Source organism: Crinia signifera, chromosome 6, assembly GCF_055691185.1.
Source record: "Crinia signifera chromosome 6, ASM5569118v1, whole genome shotgun sequence".
Taxonomy (NCBI): domain Eukaryota; kingdom Metazoa; phylum Chordata; class Amphibia; order Anura; family Myobatrachidae; genus Crinia; species Crinia signifera.
In genome coordinates, this window is record NC_139222.1 from 207,260,482 (window position 1) to 207,279,476 (window position 18,995).

Genomic DNA, 18,995 nt, shown 5'->3' on the forward strand with positions numbered 1-18,995 from the left:
CTCAGGCTTCATAAACCCTGCAGACGTCTCAGGCAATAAAAGTGAAAATAGTCAAAAAGACAATTTTTTTTATTTCTTTTTTAATCAAAATGTTAATTGAAGTACACCTGGTTATTAAAGTGTGCTTTTTTTTCTATAGAAACAGCTTGTACGTTTGCTATGCGGTTTTGATCCTTCAGCTGCATACAACCTCACTTAGGCTGGTTCTTAAAGCATCATAACTCGACAAGGTGTTAATATACTCACAAGTTAATACCAAATTCAAAACATAAACTACATAATTCACATATTTCTTGTAACCAGGACACAGAACAAGAAAACCAGACATAATCCCCATGCAAGAGAAATATTAGATGGCCAGTGATTATTAATGCACCATGACACGAGCAGACCACCCTCCTCCTTCCCAGTAAGGTTAATTTCAGGTGGTGAACAAGTCTGTATAACACCTCTGCAATAGGAATCCTATTGCTGTGCCACACACACAGTGTCAGGTATACCTGTAGAGCTAACACACACTCATGTAGTGGGGTCCCGCAAGTCTAGACCCATCACTTCACATCAGAAGTGTAGCCGGTGTTGCACTGTTCTGCACATTTCACTGTTCCCCATTCCCCTCCCACCCCATGCTCCGTACATTCACAAAACACTAAACCACGGAAAACATCTGCGGGTCTCCGTCCACCCCACACACCTCTCTGGTGGGGTTTCACGTCTTTGGAAAGAGATGGTATGAGTTTGGTCCAGCTTCCAGTCTATCGGTGCTCAGAAAACTGTACATTTCTTCCCAGGCCGCTTGACAGGGGGAGGACAGAGAACTGCTCGGATAGCTTCATCAAAGACCGTCTTCAGGCCACGCTGGGTTAGAGCCGAGCACTCTAGGTACTTGACAGAGCCTTGAACACACACAACAATGCTAGTTACCAACTTTATTTACAAAGACACAAGACTGGCACTTTTCATTCATGTAGCGCAGGCAGTGACATTATGGCTTTTTAGGAAATCCGTACCGAATTTCATCATAATGGTGTAAGCAAATATAACATCTCTAACCCCTCCACAAACACCACATCCCACACTTAATGTTCAGTTAAATTGTAATTCATACATCCATGGTCTGCAAAAAAGTCACAGGAACTATCTTTAGTGAAATGGGACATCTTTCTTGAACACAATGGAGCCCCATGCCACTACAAGCGCAGCTTGGCGGGTATGTGTTCTCTATGTGATAACTGTACTGTCCCTGCTTATATTGTTAGCTACCGGGCTGCTGCAACGACCAGTGGCGCCGCTGATGGCTGCCTAGGCGCTGTGTAGTTCGGCGGGTATGTGTTCTCTATGTGATAACTGTACTGTCCCTGCTTATATTGTTACCTACCGGGCTGCTGCAACGACCAGTGGCGCCGCTGATGGCTGCCTAAGCGCTGTGCAGTTTGGCGGGCATGTGTACCCCGCAATGTATGTAATGCCCCCCCCCCCCTCATCCCTGTTTGATGCGGCACTGTAATCCACAAAAAAAATCCTAGTGTGCGCAAGCATACATGGCCAATAAAGTTGATTCTATTCTACAAACTACAAAGCCTACTGAGCAGGCTGTCAAAAGTCAGAAGACTTTTCATAGGGGATGGATCCGGGCTTGATGTTTTAGTTAGCAAGGCATTGTTTATAAGCTGCCATTACCCCAAGATATCCCAACTTCTGGCTACAAAATGCTGGATCTTGTTCTAGTCGGTGATAGTCTTAAATATAATTTCAATTATTTATTTATTCAAAACAAACCCTCATAATTGCACGTGGGTGCGGAACTAGATTCACAGTCCCACTTCAGTCAGATCTCTAGTTCTTATCCAGAAGACATCACTCTTTTTGCTCCCCAGCTTAAATTGGTACATTCCCCCCAAAATCACAGAAAAGAACATTCATGCTTTTCCATGAACTCTGATATTCAATCCCATTTTATACCACATCAAATTGATGACTGAAATACTCTGAAATAGATTGGCACAAAAAAAAGTCTTTAATTTGCTGTCTGATGATTATAAGCATGCAGAGCATATACAGCAGATGTGTGCCCTGCAAAAGTTACTTGTATCTGTCAATGTGAGTAAATGCAGCGTCAAGCCCGGAAAAAGCATTGGTAAGAGCTCAAGGTTAAGGGGTGTGGCCAGCTTTGGGGGAAGCCATTAAATTGTCTAATGCTGTGCACACACGGTCCGATTTCCTTTCCGATGTTGACGATATATCGACATCGGATCGGAATCGGATGCAGATCGCAAGGGTTTTAACCCTTGCGATCCCGATCCGATCCCAATGCGCGTTCACGTATCGGAAGCCAGAAAGTCTTGGCTGCCTTGTCTATATAGTGCAGATCTGCACTATATAGTCAAGATAGGATGCAAATCGGATGTGCCTTAAGATCCTATCCACGATCCTATCTGATCAGATCGTGGATAGGATCTTAAGGCACATCTACCGTGTGTACACATCATATTACAGTAGTTCTCAACCATGGTTCTCAAGGACACCCAACAGTTCATGTTTTCCAGGGTACTTGTGTAGTTTCATGGCGCCGTGCTACCTCCGGGTGTACGCTCGCCACGAAATATGTCCAAAAAAGTAACTTAACTCCATGCCAACATGGATAGTTCATACCTCCACTATCCTTGTTAGCATGGAGTTGATTTTAAATAGCGTGGCGAGCGTAGCGAGCCACCGAGCCCGCAGCGTGGGCGAGCGAAGCAAGCCCCGCAAGGGGACTCAGACGCACGGCGCCATGAAACTACACAAGTACATTTCTAGTTCTCCACACAGAATCACAAGTGAAGTAGCCTGGGATAACGGGCTAATCACGATATCTGTTATAATTGATTGTCAACTGTATAAGAAGATATATTTATGTATGTGTGTAAGTATATATGTATGTATTTGTTTCTATGTGTGTATATATGTTAGTGCTCCAGTAATGGGCACAGGGAGCTTCTAGTATACATTCCAGCATAAAAGTCAAGTGGGTGGGGGCAGAGATGTCAGTGTTCACAGCCCTACCAGGTATTTCCTGTGTATCCCTTGGACTAGTCTGACCCTATATACTGTATGTTCTGCAGTGTTTTACTCAATGCTTCTTTGATTCACTCAGCAGCAGGGAAGTCGCATAATGAAAAGGACATACTGCATAAAATATGTTTTCCTAGTTATTTAGGCAGTGGCGTAACTACAAAATGTGTGCCCCCCACCAGAAAACTTTGGCAGTGCCCTCCCAGTAAAGTTAAGACCCCCCAACTATGCCTCATCCCTGCGCTTGGCGCCACCAGGTCTGTGTCTGGGACCTGCAGATGTCTTGTCCCGGTGCTCCTCCTGCCGCTAATGAAAAATCCCTAACAGCAGACTATTTTTAAGGATGCTAGAGGAGGCCACTGCCGAGAGGTAGGCCGGGCCCTGGTAAAATTATGGGTGTGTGGCCTAATTGTGAGAGAGCGTGGCCACCTCCCGCGATTAGGCCACACCCCAAAATGTTTAAGGTGGGTGAAAAAACTCTAAAGTCGTCCCACCTCAGCAGCAGCACACAAATACAGCATGTAGGCTCATGCTGAGCCTGCTATCAGCACACCACATGCTGTAGAGGTGTGTGCTGCTGCTGCCCCGGAAAGACGGAGGGGGAAGGTATGGATGGGGTTGGACCAGGGCCCCCGCCGGGCCCCTCCAGCAAGCCTGGGCCTGGGAAATTAGTACCCACTCCCCCCCCCCCCCCCCCTCTCGGCAGCCCTGCCCCCGGCGCCAACAATTACTCAGCGCCGCCCCTCGGGATCTGCGGGGCTATTGTTATGCCACTGTATTTAGGGAATGAAGCATTGGACATAGATCCAATTATTCTCTGGTATATACAAATACAGTGAATGCACAGAAGAGGTCAATGTTGAAGTATACAGTTGTTTCTAAAGTCATTCAGGCAGGTTTAGCATCATACCATTCTGTACTCTAGAACAAAGGTTGCAGGGCAAGGATCACATGTACTTCATCTAGCAATAACTAGTTTGTAACATTCTAGTTAATAGCTAATAAAGTGAAGCGGTCCAGAAAGTGTCATTGTACTTACCAATTTCACGAGCCATAGCCAGGCCTTGGGGATATGTTATGGGTGATAGTCTCTTGTCCCTCAGCCGTTCAATGGTGTCCTTGTCATCTCGCAGATCCAGCTTAGTGCCCACCAAAATGATGGGTGTGTTAGGACAGTGATGCCTTACTTCTGGGTACCACTACAAATAAATGGCACGACTTTCAGTGAAACATTATAGAATGCAATTAAATGTTTCATATGGAGTAAACATTTACTAGCTGAGGGATCCAGAATATATTTAATACAAACCCTTGTTCCAGAAAATAGAATTGCACAAGATTTAGGGGGGAATTCAATCCCCCGCCACTATGGCCCTTATTCAGATCTGATCGCAGTACAAATTTGTTCTCAAAATGGGCAAAACCATGTGCACTGCAGGTGGGGCAGATGTAACATGTATAGAGAGAGTTAGATTTGTGAGAGTTATTTTGTTTCTGTGCAGTGTAAATACTGGCTGCATTATTTTTACACTGCAATTTAGATTTCAGTTTTAACACACCCCACCCAAATTTAACTCTCTCTGCCCATGTTACATCTGCCCCACCTGCAGTGCACATGGTTTTGCCCATTTTGAGAACAAATTTGTACTGCGATCAGATCAGAATAAGGGCCTATTTCCGACGGGGGAAATAGCAGCGGGCGCATATTCAATGCTGTCTTTCCTGACAGCACTGAAGAGGAATCTCAGCAGAACGGACCCGACTTTAAAAGCTGTCAGGCCCGTTTTGCTGAGAACGGCCGTGGATTGTCGACATCGCGGCCATATTGCGACAATCCATGGCCGATTCCACGGACATGCCCCCTTTTCAGCGTATGGCAGGCGGGACATTGAATCCCACCTGCCAAATAACAGTCGAGCGAACCGAGAATGGCCCGGGGTCACGACTGTCAGAACGTCCCAACAGTCATGACCTGGGATTGAATACCCCCTTTAGAGACGATGCAGCAGGTGTATTTGTGCCTAGTAATAATGTACATTATATGCTCCTACGCTGGTCTGTCCTACATATTTGCTTGGTTCATGTATTAATTCAATATTATATGGGTTAACCATGTCCCTCTGACATATATACATATGACTATGCCTTAAATGCACCTTAGATATATCCCTTTTATGAGGAGTACACGTGTATCCCAATGGCTGATGATGGACACATTTTGCACCGGACATATCCAAATGCTAAAGAACTGTGCAGATCCACAGACACGTAAGGGAGTGGTTACATTTACTTAAACATCTTTATTTGAAGCATACGTTCAACAAAGACAAAGACAAAAGCGATTTACGTTGAAAAAAGAACAGTAGTACAGGCATTGTACATTATCATCACATATCTGTATCGGGACCAAGCACCACACAAAAAAGAATGCCAACGCCAGCTCAGGAATCAAGTATTATTGGCGCGTTAGTAAATGCTGGTCACATTTTTTGTATGTAAGCCAAAGTCACATTTGTAACATTTAGTTGTGTCAGTAAGGCCCCAACTAACCCATATTTCTCTAACCTGTCCCCAACTTTCCTGAATTCTAAATGGACTAAGGGCCAAATGAACTGAGCTTCAAAAGTGATAAAATGGAGCGATAAACAACCAACCAATGAGCTCCTACCTGTCATGTCACAAACTGTGTTTGAAAAATTTCAGGCAGGAGCTGATTGGTTGGTTGTTTATCACTCTCCATTTTATCACTTTTGAAGCTTAGTACATCTGGCCCTTAGCGAGTTTACACAACTATTCCAAATACTATAGCAAAAGCGCATTTCTGAAATGGAAATACTTCAGACATCACTAGCCTAGTTTACATTTAGAGGACAAAAATGGTAAAGCCATATTAAACGTGTTATAATATCATTATCCAATGTTGGTAACATTTGTATATGGATTTGTTGCATGTCCATCCAGTTATTTGGCAGACATCTTGATTAGCTATGCTACAATGTATTTGAATGGGAATACATACACCAAAATGTTGACAATTATGGTGTCAACAGGTTCATCGTTTTGAAATCTAAAATGCAACATTCTCAGATTGCTTTCAGTTAGGTTTAGGTTGTGAGGGTGGAAGATTAGGGTTAAGGAGCCCATACACGGTCCGTTGTGTATGGCTCCGTTTTGTACTATGCGATGCGCGCTCCCGTGCATCACATAGTACGGTACAAAAAGTATGTGCTGCACATACTTTTTGTACTAGCTATACATCGGATCTGTTTGCAGTGCATGCACTAGGGATGCGATCCGATGTGTTCTGTTTAAGCACACAACAGATCCGATTAACGGACCGTGTATGGGGGGGCATTAGGCTGTGGGAGGGGAGGTTGGGATTAGCATTACTCACCACCATAACTGTCACGGCATCAGTTCAAACTCACCGCTGGACGACCACAAATGTTTTCTCAACATTCTATTCATGACGACATGTCATCAGTGTCAACATGTGAAGCATGTTGACTTATGACATGTCGTCATTCTCATGTTGACATAACATACCCAACCAAATGAGCAGCTTTAGTTATAAAAGAAGATCACTCTCTTTCTATTGTACTTAATGACAGGCTAATGTATGTGCTCTACCATTATAATCTATCTGTAGTGCTACCTGTTCCCATCTGTATGCAGCAGGAGCCTAGGGAAAAGTGCTTAATGGGTCATTCCCCCATGTCTAGGCTAGGGAAATCGTCAGGTTAGACTGATGTGGTAGGTAGCAGAAAATTGAAGATACAATGTCAGCTGTACAGATATGTAAAGCCAGAGAGAATAACATATATTAAGTTTCTTATGCAGTAAATGCATTTGCAGCCTGCCATGTGTAAGATGGCATATCACTACTACAGGGTGGAAAACACAGAGAAAGAATATTGTACCATATATCTAAGGATTATTACCTTTGCTCTGACGTTTTCAAATGAAGCTGGACTGACAAGGGAGAAGCAAATCAGGAAAACATCCTGGAGAAGACAAACATATAAGACATTAGTAAAGATCATAATATTTAGTAATAATAACTTGCATACGTTATCTTTGATCGGCCGAACATGGCCGTTCCCTATAGGATCGTGTACAAACGGGATCGGCTGTGAACGGCCCTAAAATACGACCCGAGAATATGGATAATTTACTAAGCATCCCTATTCTCAGGATTCGTATTTTCCGATGGTGAAGTCATTCGTATTTGGCTGGCGAACTACCAACAGCCAAAAATGTATGACCTGCCAGCATCGTACGGATCAGTCAGGTCCATGCAATGCTTCTCTGTGTTAAAAAAAAAAAAAAAGAGAAAAAATAATTTAAAAAAAAAAGGCGTGAGGTCCCCCGCCCGGCTATAACCAGGAGGCAAAAAAGATGGGGTCCCCCTGTATATCTATAACCAGGTTGCCCTGAAAAAGCTAACCCTGCGAAACGCGCGTCGGCATCCTAGCTGTGCGGCACACTCCATGTACCTCTCCTAATAATCCGTGATATTGCGGCAGCTTATTCATATCAGTTCTTTTAAGGACTAATGTTATTTTGTACCATTTTGTGTATATACCCGTATTATTGCAGTATGATCTGTACAAACTATAGCAATGACAGCACCAATTTAAGAATGTGAACCGATTTATTTTTGTAAACTGATACTGATGAAAATAGTATGCTGGTCCTGACCAGACATTGCATACACTACTATCACCCTTATTATCCGATTACACAGCAATAATTGGAATTTACGGTTCACAAAGAAGTGTATTGCGCAGTACTAAAACACAAAATGATGACTGACGTGTAACACACATTAAAAGCAATACAAGGTTTCAATTACTGTTTATTTGCTGAACAATACAAATATTATATGGGTATTAGATAATTGCAAACGACAGCATTGATAACCGTTAAACAATAAGCTGAGCACTTCCATTATATATTGAAATGAGATAATAAAAGGCACACTGAGTCCCCACACGTTCTTTTTAAACACGCACTTTATTCACTTGTTTATTCTATGTTATGAGTTGCATATTTTGCAGTTTGATTTCCTTGTTATATTAAAAGTTACATTTTATTGGTGTCCAATTTTTTCAGGTGCACCACACAGAGACAAACTTTTTTCTTGTATAAATATTCCAATTTCTTTGTCTGTGGTAGCACACCTCTTACCTCCTGGAAAGCTACAACCAGCAAGTATTGTCAAAACAGGGGGCCAATCAGTCAGATGCAAACAAATATCACTATCTTGTGCTATTGTTCCCCACACAGCATTCGTATCTATAACCAGCACCAGACTCTTGGCCCAGTCCTGATTCCCAAAACACTGGGGACAAAAGGAGTAGGCAACCAGCACCGGGCTCAAACATCAGTGGTGTCATTCCACAGCTGGAGTACACATATTCTATAAGGTCCCCTGGCCAAAACATGACGACCCTAGCTGGTCAGCCCGGGCCGGGACCCCCCCCCCCCCCCCCTCTAGGGGAACCACCACCCCTTGGCCGTGACCTCAAGTAAACAGCATACAGTATAAACAATAAACAATATAAACAAGTGGGGGAACATGAACTTTCTGTATGACTGTACATGTTCCCCCACCTGTTTATATTGCTGCTCCACAGTCCGACGGATACAGTTTACTCGGTTTAATCTTTTTACAATTGTGGATGCTGCACGGATATGACTGATCCATGCAGGCTTCAGCCAAATACGCCTGGAAAATGAGGTCTATTTTCCATTCGTAATTACGGCTTATTATTATAAATTATTGTAAATTTGCTATTCAGATAGAACCCTATGGCCGTATTGGGTGAGTTCTATCAATGGTGTAATAGGGCCTACACACATAGCGATTTGTGGCAGCGATTTTCATGAGGGATTCAGCATGGGCAATTCCGCTTCTGCTTAGCTTACTCAAAATCCCCAGTACTTTTCTATCCACAGTTGGTTCCTAGCCACTATCGTATCCTCCATCGATGGTCCAAAATCCCATTGTATTCCAGAGTCATTCTCCCTGAGCATTCCACAGTCCCCACAGAGAAACCCGGGCAGAGGGCTGCGACTTGCTTGTCTGACGCTGCAAATACCATATCCCCTTGTGGGGGTCACTGGTGAAAACCCCTGGTAAGTGGTCTCGTCAATTCCTTGTATACACTGTGTATTCTCCCAGAGTACCCAGCACATGAGCTATAACTATCTCAGAACACCTAGCTTCCAGTTCCCTGCACTCATTAATTTGGTGCTGTTGGGAAAGGTTGTAGGAATTTGTACCATAAAACTTCAGGTATATAGGATGTTAGCTACTGTAGATTGGATTTGTTTCTATTTATAATATGGACAGGGATACAATTGACAATGGCACACATACCGTTTGAGGGTAGGAAAGGGGTCTGAGTCTGTCATAATCTTCTTGGCCTGCAGTGTCCCAGAGACCCAGATTGACTGGTTTTCCATCCACCATTACATTGGCAGAATAGTTATCAAATCTGTTTAGAAAAAAGAAGAACGTGAGTGAGTTTTTACACAAGGCTAAACATCCAGAATGTTGGGAGCTGCAAATAATTAAAGGGCAGCTATAGCAATGAGTGATTTTCCTGTTATCACTCATTACTAATCTTAAACGTTGCTCTAACCAATGCCAGTTGGGAGCTGATTGGCTAGCGCACCATGTCAGCTAAATCTCTGAATTTGAAAGTACACTTTTTCCGATCCCAAATTTCCCCTTTTATAGTATTCATGTAATCAGAAACAAACAAAAGACATCCCTCAGTCCAAGCGGGTGATGGATGATGCTCCGACAGTCAGGATTCCGACTGCTAACTGCCCGACAGACGAGATCCCGACTAACGGGGCTTTTCTCCATTGTGGGGGTCATGGGAGAATAGACCCTAAGGCGAGCGCAGTGAGCCAGCAAGGGGCTTTGTAGCGCTTGCTCATCTGTCGTAGTCTCGGCAGTCGGGACTCCGATGTAGGACTAATGGATCTCTTCAATAAAATATCTGCGTTACAGTAGCCCATACGCTACTGCAGGCTTCTCTTTCCATAGCTTGTTATTATGGGGGAATGTTCTACAGTTGGAAATGGAAGAACTCTTATCCGATATCCCAAACAGCTAAACAAACCTAATATCTTATGCTTAATACTCAGACCCCTAAACTAGCCCTAATGCTCAAACCGAACACTAATACTATAACAGTCTTAAGGAGCCCATACACGGTCCGTTGTGTATGGCTCCGTTCTGTACTATGCGATGCGCGCTCCCACGCATCACATAGTACGGTACAAAAAGTATGTGCTGCACATACTTTTTGTACTAGCTATACATCGGATCGGATCACAGTGCATGCACACTGCATGCACTAGGGATGCGATCCGATCGATGTGTGCTGTTTAAGCACACAACGGATCCGATTAATGGACTGTGTATGGGGGGCTTAACACCTAACCCTAAGGACAGACTGGATGGACCATGTGGTTCTTCTTTGCTGTCAAATTCTATGTTTGAAGTAAACATTTTGAAACCCACTGTCCTTAGGGGTTGTGAAAATATTGCCTATCCGTTAACCCTTGGAACAAATCCATAAAGACAACAACATAGAACTAGGACATTTGGGTTTAAATCCTTTCCTGCTAAGGAAAAGTTGTCAAGAACTACATTAGAGGGGAAAGATAGTGGAATCGTGATGGCAGCATTATGTAATTTAGCCCCACCCCTTTCAGGCAAAATACTGCACACATTTTAACCATAACCTCTCAACGTGACCCTATCCAGTAGGGACACAATGCTCTGTTCCTGAACTTCCCTCTTAATGTATGACTGCCACCACCTGTGTTGAAACACCTTTCTTATCAATTAACCTGTTCAACAGGTGACAGCAAAAATACATTAAGAGATAAGTTCAGAGGCAGAGCATTGTGTCCCTCCTGGAGAGGGTCATGTTGGGAGGTATGATTTTAACAAGTCATGAAAAATGGGCAGAACTATTACGTGTTATATCTCTCTCCCTATATTAGCACCCATAAACTCAGAGGTACTCTCGTTTGGAAAAGTGTAGGTTTTTTTTCCTCCAAATAATGTGACCCCTGAGACGGTGCATTATTCTCTGGTGATCATAGGGGAGATGTTTTAAGAGGGGAAAGTGGACACGAAGTTGCCCATAGCTTCTAGCCAGGATATATCTAGTACAGTCTATAAAATGATACGTAGAAGCTGACCGATCCAGATCTCACTTTGAAGCAAAACCCCACCCAAATCTAACTCTCTCTGCACATGTTATACTTGCCCCACCTGCAGTGCACATGGTTTTGTCCATTTGAGAAGGAATTTGCCTCTAAGAGTGAACCAGAATAATGCCCATAGTCTGGCCCAAATGTCTTAGTACTTACACAGTTGGGATGTATTCACCAGGGAATGCATTGGTCGTGTAACTGATTAGCAGACAGGTTTTCCCGACAGCTCTGGCGAGAGATATAAAATGCAGGCATTGAAATTGACATAATCACATTCATATACATATAAAGCGAATGGAACAATCATCTCTAACAGGTGATCATGTCAGATTCCAGGAGGTCCCATGTGGGAAAACATGTGCTAGGACATGTACATGGTAGCAGAATCAACGTTGCCTGCCAGTCAGGCCTGATTACAACGGCACTGCATGCACAGAAAATATACATGTGATTGCCCAGGTCTAGCTATCCAATTAGCTTCATAACCATCATCATTAGCAACGCACATTTGCACCAGCCGTTGTTGCGATACCTCTAAGGGGCATCACTTAACAGAGCCAGCACAAGGAGAGAGCAAATTTATAACAGCCATAGAATATTGTGAAGCAATATTGGTTGACTCGATGGATCATTCGACGGCAGCAATTTTTGCGCATGCGCCAATCATCTGAATTTTTTCCAATCAATTTTTTTTGATGCAATGGTCAGTGACCATCATATCTAAAGATTTGATGTCGGAAGCCCAGCCATCATTTGATGGTAGGCTTCCGATGTCCATTCCTAGTTTACTCTTACCCTGGTATTTTCAGTGTCAGAGAAGGAGGGGTGGAGTGATACAGCTTTGTGTGATTTGCCCAGTCAGAGAAAGTCAGACAGGGTGAGACACAGGGAAACTGTAATGATTCCTACAGAGAGGAGACCCCTGAACAGAGCTGAGGTCCGAGGAAGCAGCACATGCTGGACAAGGGGTAAAGTCATAGTTGCCTACCCTCCTGCATTCTGCAGGAGACTCCATAAAATAGCAGCAATTTCCCTCATTTCACCTAGCCCATATTACACGGTTACATTTTTGGGGAAAAAAGGAATGAGAGATACATACATTCACATTGATTCATCTGCACCATTTCCCAGCACTTTAGCAAGTATAGTAGCTCTTACTAACTGCTTTGGGCTCATCTACATTTGGCTATAAATCATTGTAAAAAATTCCTCTCAGATGTAGCAGTACACACCCACGCTTCTAGGTGCCACGTTCTCAATCTCTCCATATATGGAACTAGACACGCCACCTAAATGGGCACTGGGCAAAATTGTAAGTAATTAAGTAAATGTAATTTATACCAACTATAATCTCCCTGAAACTAGTTTTCAAAAGTAGGCAAGTATGGGTACACGGTGCAACCCCGCGTTGACCTTTTGATTGTCGACCTTTTGACTGTCGACTCCATATCAACCTAATGATCCTGTCGTCCTAAACCATGTCGACCAACATGCTGGTAACCTAATGATCCATACCCAGCAGCAGCTCTCTACCCAGCTAATCCTGACAGGCAGCTAACACCTACATGTAAGCAGCGGCTCTCTACCAGGCTAATCCTGACAGGCTGCTAACACCTACATGTGAGCAGCGGGTCTCTACTTGGCTAATCCGGACAGGCTGCTAACACCTACATGTAAGCAGCGGCTCTCTGTCTGGCTAATTCTGTCAGCCTGCGAACACCTAGATGTAAGCAACGGGTCTCTACCTGGCTAATCCGGACAGGCTGCTAACACCTACATGTGAGCAGCGGGTCTCTACTTGGCTAATCCGGACAGGCTGCTAACACCTACATGTAAGCAGCGGCTCTCTGCCTGGCTAATTCTGTCAGCCTGCGAACACCTAGATGTAAGCAACGGGTCTCTACCTGGCTAATCCGGACAGGCTGCTAACACCTACATGTAAGTAGCGGCTCTCTGCCTGGCTTATATGAAATTAGTCGAATCTATAGCTGGCCATACACTAGTGAGATTTGGCCACTATTCACCCGATTCCAATGGATCGGGCCGAGAAATCAGGTGAAATATGTCCAAATTGCATGTATTTGACACCTGATCCGATGTGTGGTCCCGTGCGCATCGGATTGGAGTTGGAGATCGGACAGCCTCCCAGCAGTGGGGAATGGGAAAGCATAGGATATATCATATGCAAAAGGCATAGGGGGATCGGCTGCGACTTCTTACCTTGGATAAGTCACAGTAATGTATGGGGGCCTTCAATTCTACACAGCTCTTACCAAAACTCAGCCTACATGCGAATGTTCCATTGCCACAAGTGGAAATGCTGCTTCATGGAATACATCTCTTTAAATAAAATAAAACATTGCTGCTGAGGAAATATCTGGAACTACGGTACATATTTATGCCATTATTATAATTAGGGCATTGGTTAACACATAACGGTGGAGATGCGTCTCCTGCTGATGGGTGCTTGCCTGCAGACCTGGGCAAGGCTTAAAGACACAGTGATACTGCTTCTGCCCCAAAATGGAAAGGAGATTATCGAATGACCGTGCAGGCGCATGGAACGCTGTGTGCATGCATGAGCCCTCCATGCAAAGGCAGCCCGATTGACACCCTGCAGCCATTTGGGGGCGGTAACCGTGCATTTTCTAGGCGTTCCCCAGAAAACCCAGGCGTTCTCCAGCCATTGAGGGTGGGACACTGATGGCCTCCTTCTCCCCATCCCCATCACAGAGCAAAGTACGTCCTGGCTTACTCGGCGCTGCGGACAGAGGGGGAAACCATTTTATGGTGAGTGATTTTGAAAGAGTGTCCCCTCATCTGTACGGCTGTGATTGCATTTGCTGCTGTGCACATGGGCGGGGAGAGTGCTTTCGGCGGGGCGGCGTTTACCTGATCACTGGGCTCCAAAAACTCACAGCCCAACAATCAGGTCTGAATCGGGCCCTAAAGGCGTAGTCCACTAGTAAGTGGAAAATAAGGGACACTTGTGCGTAGTTTTTCAGTTTTTCATGTTTATATCAGGACAAATTGGGAGCATGTAGCTGCACATACATGCCCAGAAAATGCATGCACGCCATAAATAACTGACAAAGGTATACTCTTACTAAACACACAGCACATGTACGACATACCGGGAATACACCAAATATTGTGATATATCAGGTAACTGCTGAATGACTGGGATATATGCAGAATTTCCTAGTTCTCTCAAAAGGTACCAACTGAAGATAGTATAGAATTATATACACACAGTATAATGTAAGCAGCACAACATGCATGCATACATACATAACATAATACATATCAGTGGTAATAATATATAAGGCTAATTAATAAATGAGCTGACAGGTATATAACCAATATCCACACATGTACCTATTGTGCTAGACGAACAAGTGTCTGCATGTATGTGCATGTACTGTATATGACATGCCTATTGCCTACATATAAAGCATCATCTATATAAGAAACACCGATGCTGATGGGTGTATGTGAATCCATTTGTACAGGAGTCTAGGGTGTGATGTACATGTGAAATGTGTACAGATGATGTAATGATAACACCTGCGGCAAGAAAATACAATCTAATACATGTATGTATGAGGAATAATAGCATGTGCTGTGCACATAGCACATGTGATGGAAAATATTTCATGTAATGAGAGGTTGCACCGAGGATGATACAGGATGAGAGCCGGGCTCCGCCTCTGCATCACCATACACCCGACGGGTCATCGCACACCGCACAACAACAAGCACTCACCCGTCACCCACTACCACGCATTTTATTGCCTGCATGTCACAGGTGAGACGCCCGGAAGGCAGCTAGCAGCAGGAGACTGGAGATAACCGGGAGCAGAGGAGCCTAGGCGACGGGAGCTGCCAGAGCCGAAGGGAGACGGAAATAGCCGATTGGTGACGGACATACACGATGTATGAAACATAGGATGCCAGCCGAACTGAGGCGGAAATTACCGAAGGTACTAGATGCTTTTTCTGGGCTGTTGACGTCACACCCATGTGGCCCGCTGTCCTCATCAGGGGGAGGAGTCAGCAGAGCAGCCAGTGTCACGCTGTGGACTGAGTTTAATATGAACGAAGGTGATATATTAGTTACACATTTACACTTCCTGAAACTAAACATGGCTAAAACTGAACTAATCTTCCATCCCCCGAACATCCCCTCTTCTCCAACTATCTCCATCAGCATTGGTAAAACCGAGATCACCTCCACCGACCAAACGCACGGTCTCTGTGTCATCATTGACTCCTCCCTCTCTTTCACCCCCCACATTCATGCCATCACCGAATGTCAGTTGCCTATCAGCTCCCCGTACCAAGGTGCGGCATATCTAATACCCCTTTGATGCTAGCCTAAATTCCTGGGTTGGGCCCAGGAACAACCTGCGACTAGCGCTGGTTTGTAGGGTTCCCGGGCCAAAATGGAGCAAGGTTGTTCCTGGGTTCAATCCAGGGTCCTTGCCGGTGTGAAAGGGGTAGGGGTACTCACCCGGTTTGCAGGTCCTCTGTTTGTGCGGTCAGGCCGGGAATCCACACAGGTGGTGGATGAAGACGCAGGTGACAGGACAGGTGGTGGATGAAGATGACACAGCTCTCCGGCGCCCTCACTGCACCCGGAGAGCTGCATCATCTGTGTCCGCAGCCTGCACCGAGGATCGGCAACCCAGGGCGTTGAGTACGGTCCACCGCCATCCCACCTCCTGAGTCCTGCCCACCTCCTTCCCACACCAGAAAATGCAGGGACTTTACTGGTGTGAAAGGGACCAACCCGGGAATGCCCGGCATAATCCCTGGGCCGTATTCCCCTGTTTTTTTCTGGTGTGAAAGGGGTATGAGTCACCAGAGAGTGACTTCGATTTGCGTACACCTTTGAAATCATTTGATGGCCAGGTAAATCGGCGTGCGTGCAGTAGGCGGACCTTTGTACAGACGGCATTTAGTTGATTTGCAAAGCTGCAAATTTTGAAGCTTTGCGAATCAACCAGAATTACCTCCTTACTCTCTTGCTACCCTCTTTCTGTCTGACATTCTCTCACTCCTGCTCGCACCCCTCCCTCTCTCTCTCTCTCTTGCTCCTGCCACATTTTTCTGACACTCTATCTCTTTCAGTCCCTCTTTTACCATCAATCCCTCTCTCCCTGACCACCCCTCTATCCCTCTCTTGCTCATCTCTCTTTTTCTCTCTCTTTCCACAACACTCTCTTGGGGTGGAATGTACCAAGCATTGGCGGTACATACCGTTGCCCGATGCCACAATGCTAATTTCAATTGTACTAACATATGCAATGAGAAACGCATAAGAGCTGCTCTTTGCAATCCCCACCGATGCCTGGACTTCTGGGTCTGTGACAGACACCTGCAGCCTTTGTCACTCGCATACCCCTAAGGGGCGTTGTGGTGACAATATCGGGGCACATTTTCAAAATGTTGCAATGGGGCCCACAAAGTTATATTTACACCCCTGCTTTTTAGCTACGCCCACCACCACTACTGTCACTACAATAGCTCTTAGGAGGGCACAAGAAAGAGAGAGTGGAGTGAGAAACAAAGAGAGTGTCGGGAAAAGAGAGCAGAGCTGGAAAACGAGCAGGGAAGAGGGTTGGACATGGAGAGGGGGCTTTATAAAAAAAGAGGGAGTGAGAGAAAGTAGCAAGGAATAGGGAGGAGTGCAAGCAGGAGGTACAGAGAATATCAGGGAGAGAGAGAGAGAGAAAGACAGGAGCGAGAGAGTGATAATGTCAGGGAACGAGAGGGGGATAGCGCCCAGCAAAGGACAACATGTAGGAAGTGGTGCCCATAAAGTCTTCTGACCCCCTCCAGCTATTTACAGTGACACTCAGGCACCTGCCCCATCACTCTGAACCCTCTGCCCGCCAACTTGCATACAGTGATAGCGGGAGACAACTGCGGCCACATTCTACAGGGGCTCCTCACAGAGAGGTAAGGAGGAGACACAATCATAAACCACAATGGCAGCTGTCCATAGCAAGGACAGTTAGATTGACAGCCCACCGATGTGTACTAGCTGCAAAGTGTACAGAAAATGGTGGAGGACAGGAATCCCTGAGAGTGGCCGCAGGGTCTGCCAGTGAGTAGCGGACCGGAGGACCGACCACAGTGCAGGACATAGTGGCGCACAAGGGAAGAGCCTGCAAAGTGCCCTGACTGAATACCAACAAGGTGAGCGATGGAGATTCGAGCAGCCCAGCGCCTTTTACGTGTCAGCGAGAGGGAGGTATTAAGTGGTGGCAACTGTTGGTCACATGGACTGAAGAAGCGCGTGGGTGAGTTGCCTTTCTCTGTGGACGCCCATCCTCCCTGCCCATGACTGTCGTACTTGGTCTGCCCTTTCTTTGCCTGAATTGCAGCCTAACCCATACAGCAGTGCCATCTAATTGCACTAAAGGCAGAGTGGCGTGGCCCTTTTGACCTGTTGGAGAAACAAGATGAGCAAGCATGTGGCTCAGGAAATATTGCAGCCTGACTGCTGCTCTAGGTAGTCCCTATCAGGATATTTGCGTACACCTCTCACAGGTACTGATTTCAGTATGAAGCTGCATCAGCTGAAACGGGAGTTGGAATCATCCCCTCCACAGCAGTGGCGGAAACCCCCCAGGACAGTTGTAGTTTGACTGCCTATTCTGCATTCTATATTTTGTTTTGTACCACAGGATATGTAATCCATAAACTGCCTCCCTGCAACGGTTTGCTAACTTCTTAAAATCTAGCTAGCCCAGCTGTGTTCGTTCATTGACACTTAATTTGAACATCCATCCTCTGAGGAAACTGACAACCCTATTGGATTATTGAGGATAACGATGTGGTAGTCATTTGGTCACTCACAACCTGTTAATTTTTCAGATGTGAAAGAAGCCTTGGTGTTCTGGAAAATCTGACTCAAATACAAGTCTGTCTATATCTTTTTGTGCATAATTGATAGTTGTCTGTTGGAATATTGTGTTAGTGTGGTGCTTTTATGTACTACATTGGATTTGTATTTAGTAATACATTGATATTTTTAGCCATCTTTCACATTACTGGCTAGAACATATTAATAGGGCGTAACTACCATAGGTGCAAGGGGTCCAGAGCTGAACGGGGCCCATCTTTACTGTCTATTTGCCAGAAGTCCCCTTCCCTGAGGGACCGTAATGGAAAATAGATGTAGGCTGGCCTGAATTGGGTTTGACTATTTTACTCTATTTTCTCATTGGGATCGGGACGATTCGGGATGGCGTGGATGGTGGAATAAACAAGGTCGACAGCTGTTACGTCAACTAGTGTCATTGTGAACAGGTTTAATAGTGTTTTGCACACTGCAGCCCTATGTACCCCTATACCCAACTAAATTTAGACGCTTTAGCGTCTAAATTTAGGTGCACCCTTCTTAGCGGTTTACGTGGAGTCTGAATTTAGATGCTAAAGTGTCTAAATTAACGTCTACATTTTTGACACCCCCTTTGTTAGCGGTGTGCCGGGGTGTCTAGTTTAGACGCCCCCGTTGTTAGCGATGTGCCGGGCTGTCTATTTCACTGTGGAACTACAAGTCCCACAATGACCTGTCAGTGCTGGTCTGCCGCACATGCTGATGATAATGTAGAATACAGATGTAAGGCAGCTGGCGAGCTGCAGAATTCAAACACGCGCTGTGCTGATTACGTAGCTGAGAG

At 45.1% G+C, this 18,995-nt stretch overlaps 2 protein-coding genes across 3 annotated transcripts in view; both read right to left on the reverse strand.

The window, feature by feature from the left end:
• The window catches only part of ASPSCR1 (ASPSCR1 tether for SLC2A4, UBX domain containing), a 200,633-nt gene that overhangs the window by 85,962 nt on the left and 95,676 nt on the right, over positions 1-18,995 (reverse strand). The window lies entirely within an intron of this gene.
• Positions 52-15,266, reverse strand: RAC3 (Rac family small GTPase 3). Of its 2 annotated transcripts, none has more exons than XM_083148687.1 (6): positions 15,068-15,266; positions 11,458-11,529; positions 9,440-9,557; positions 6,996-7,058; positions 4,090-4,253; positions 52-896 (listed from the first exon to the last, which is right to left on the reverse strand). In XM_083148687.1, the coding sequence occupies exons 1-6, from the start codon at positions 15,100-15,102 to the stop codon at positions 836-838; spliced, it is 513 nt and encodes a 170-aa protein (XP_083004813.1). In that variant the 5' UTR covers positions 15,103-15,266; the 3' UTR covers positions 52-835. The 2 variants fall into 2 exon arrangements, with proteins under 2 accessions (XP_083004813.1, XP_083004812.1); XM_083148686.1 differs by having other exon boundaries at positions 4,094-4,253; positions 15,068-15,260.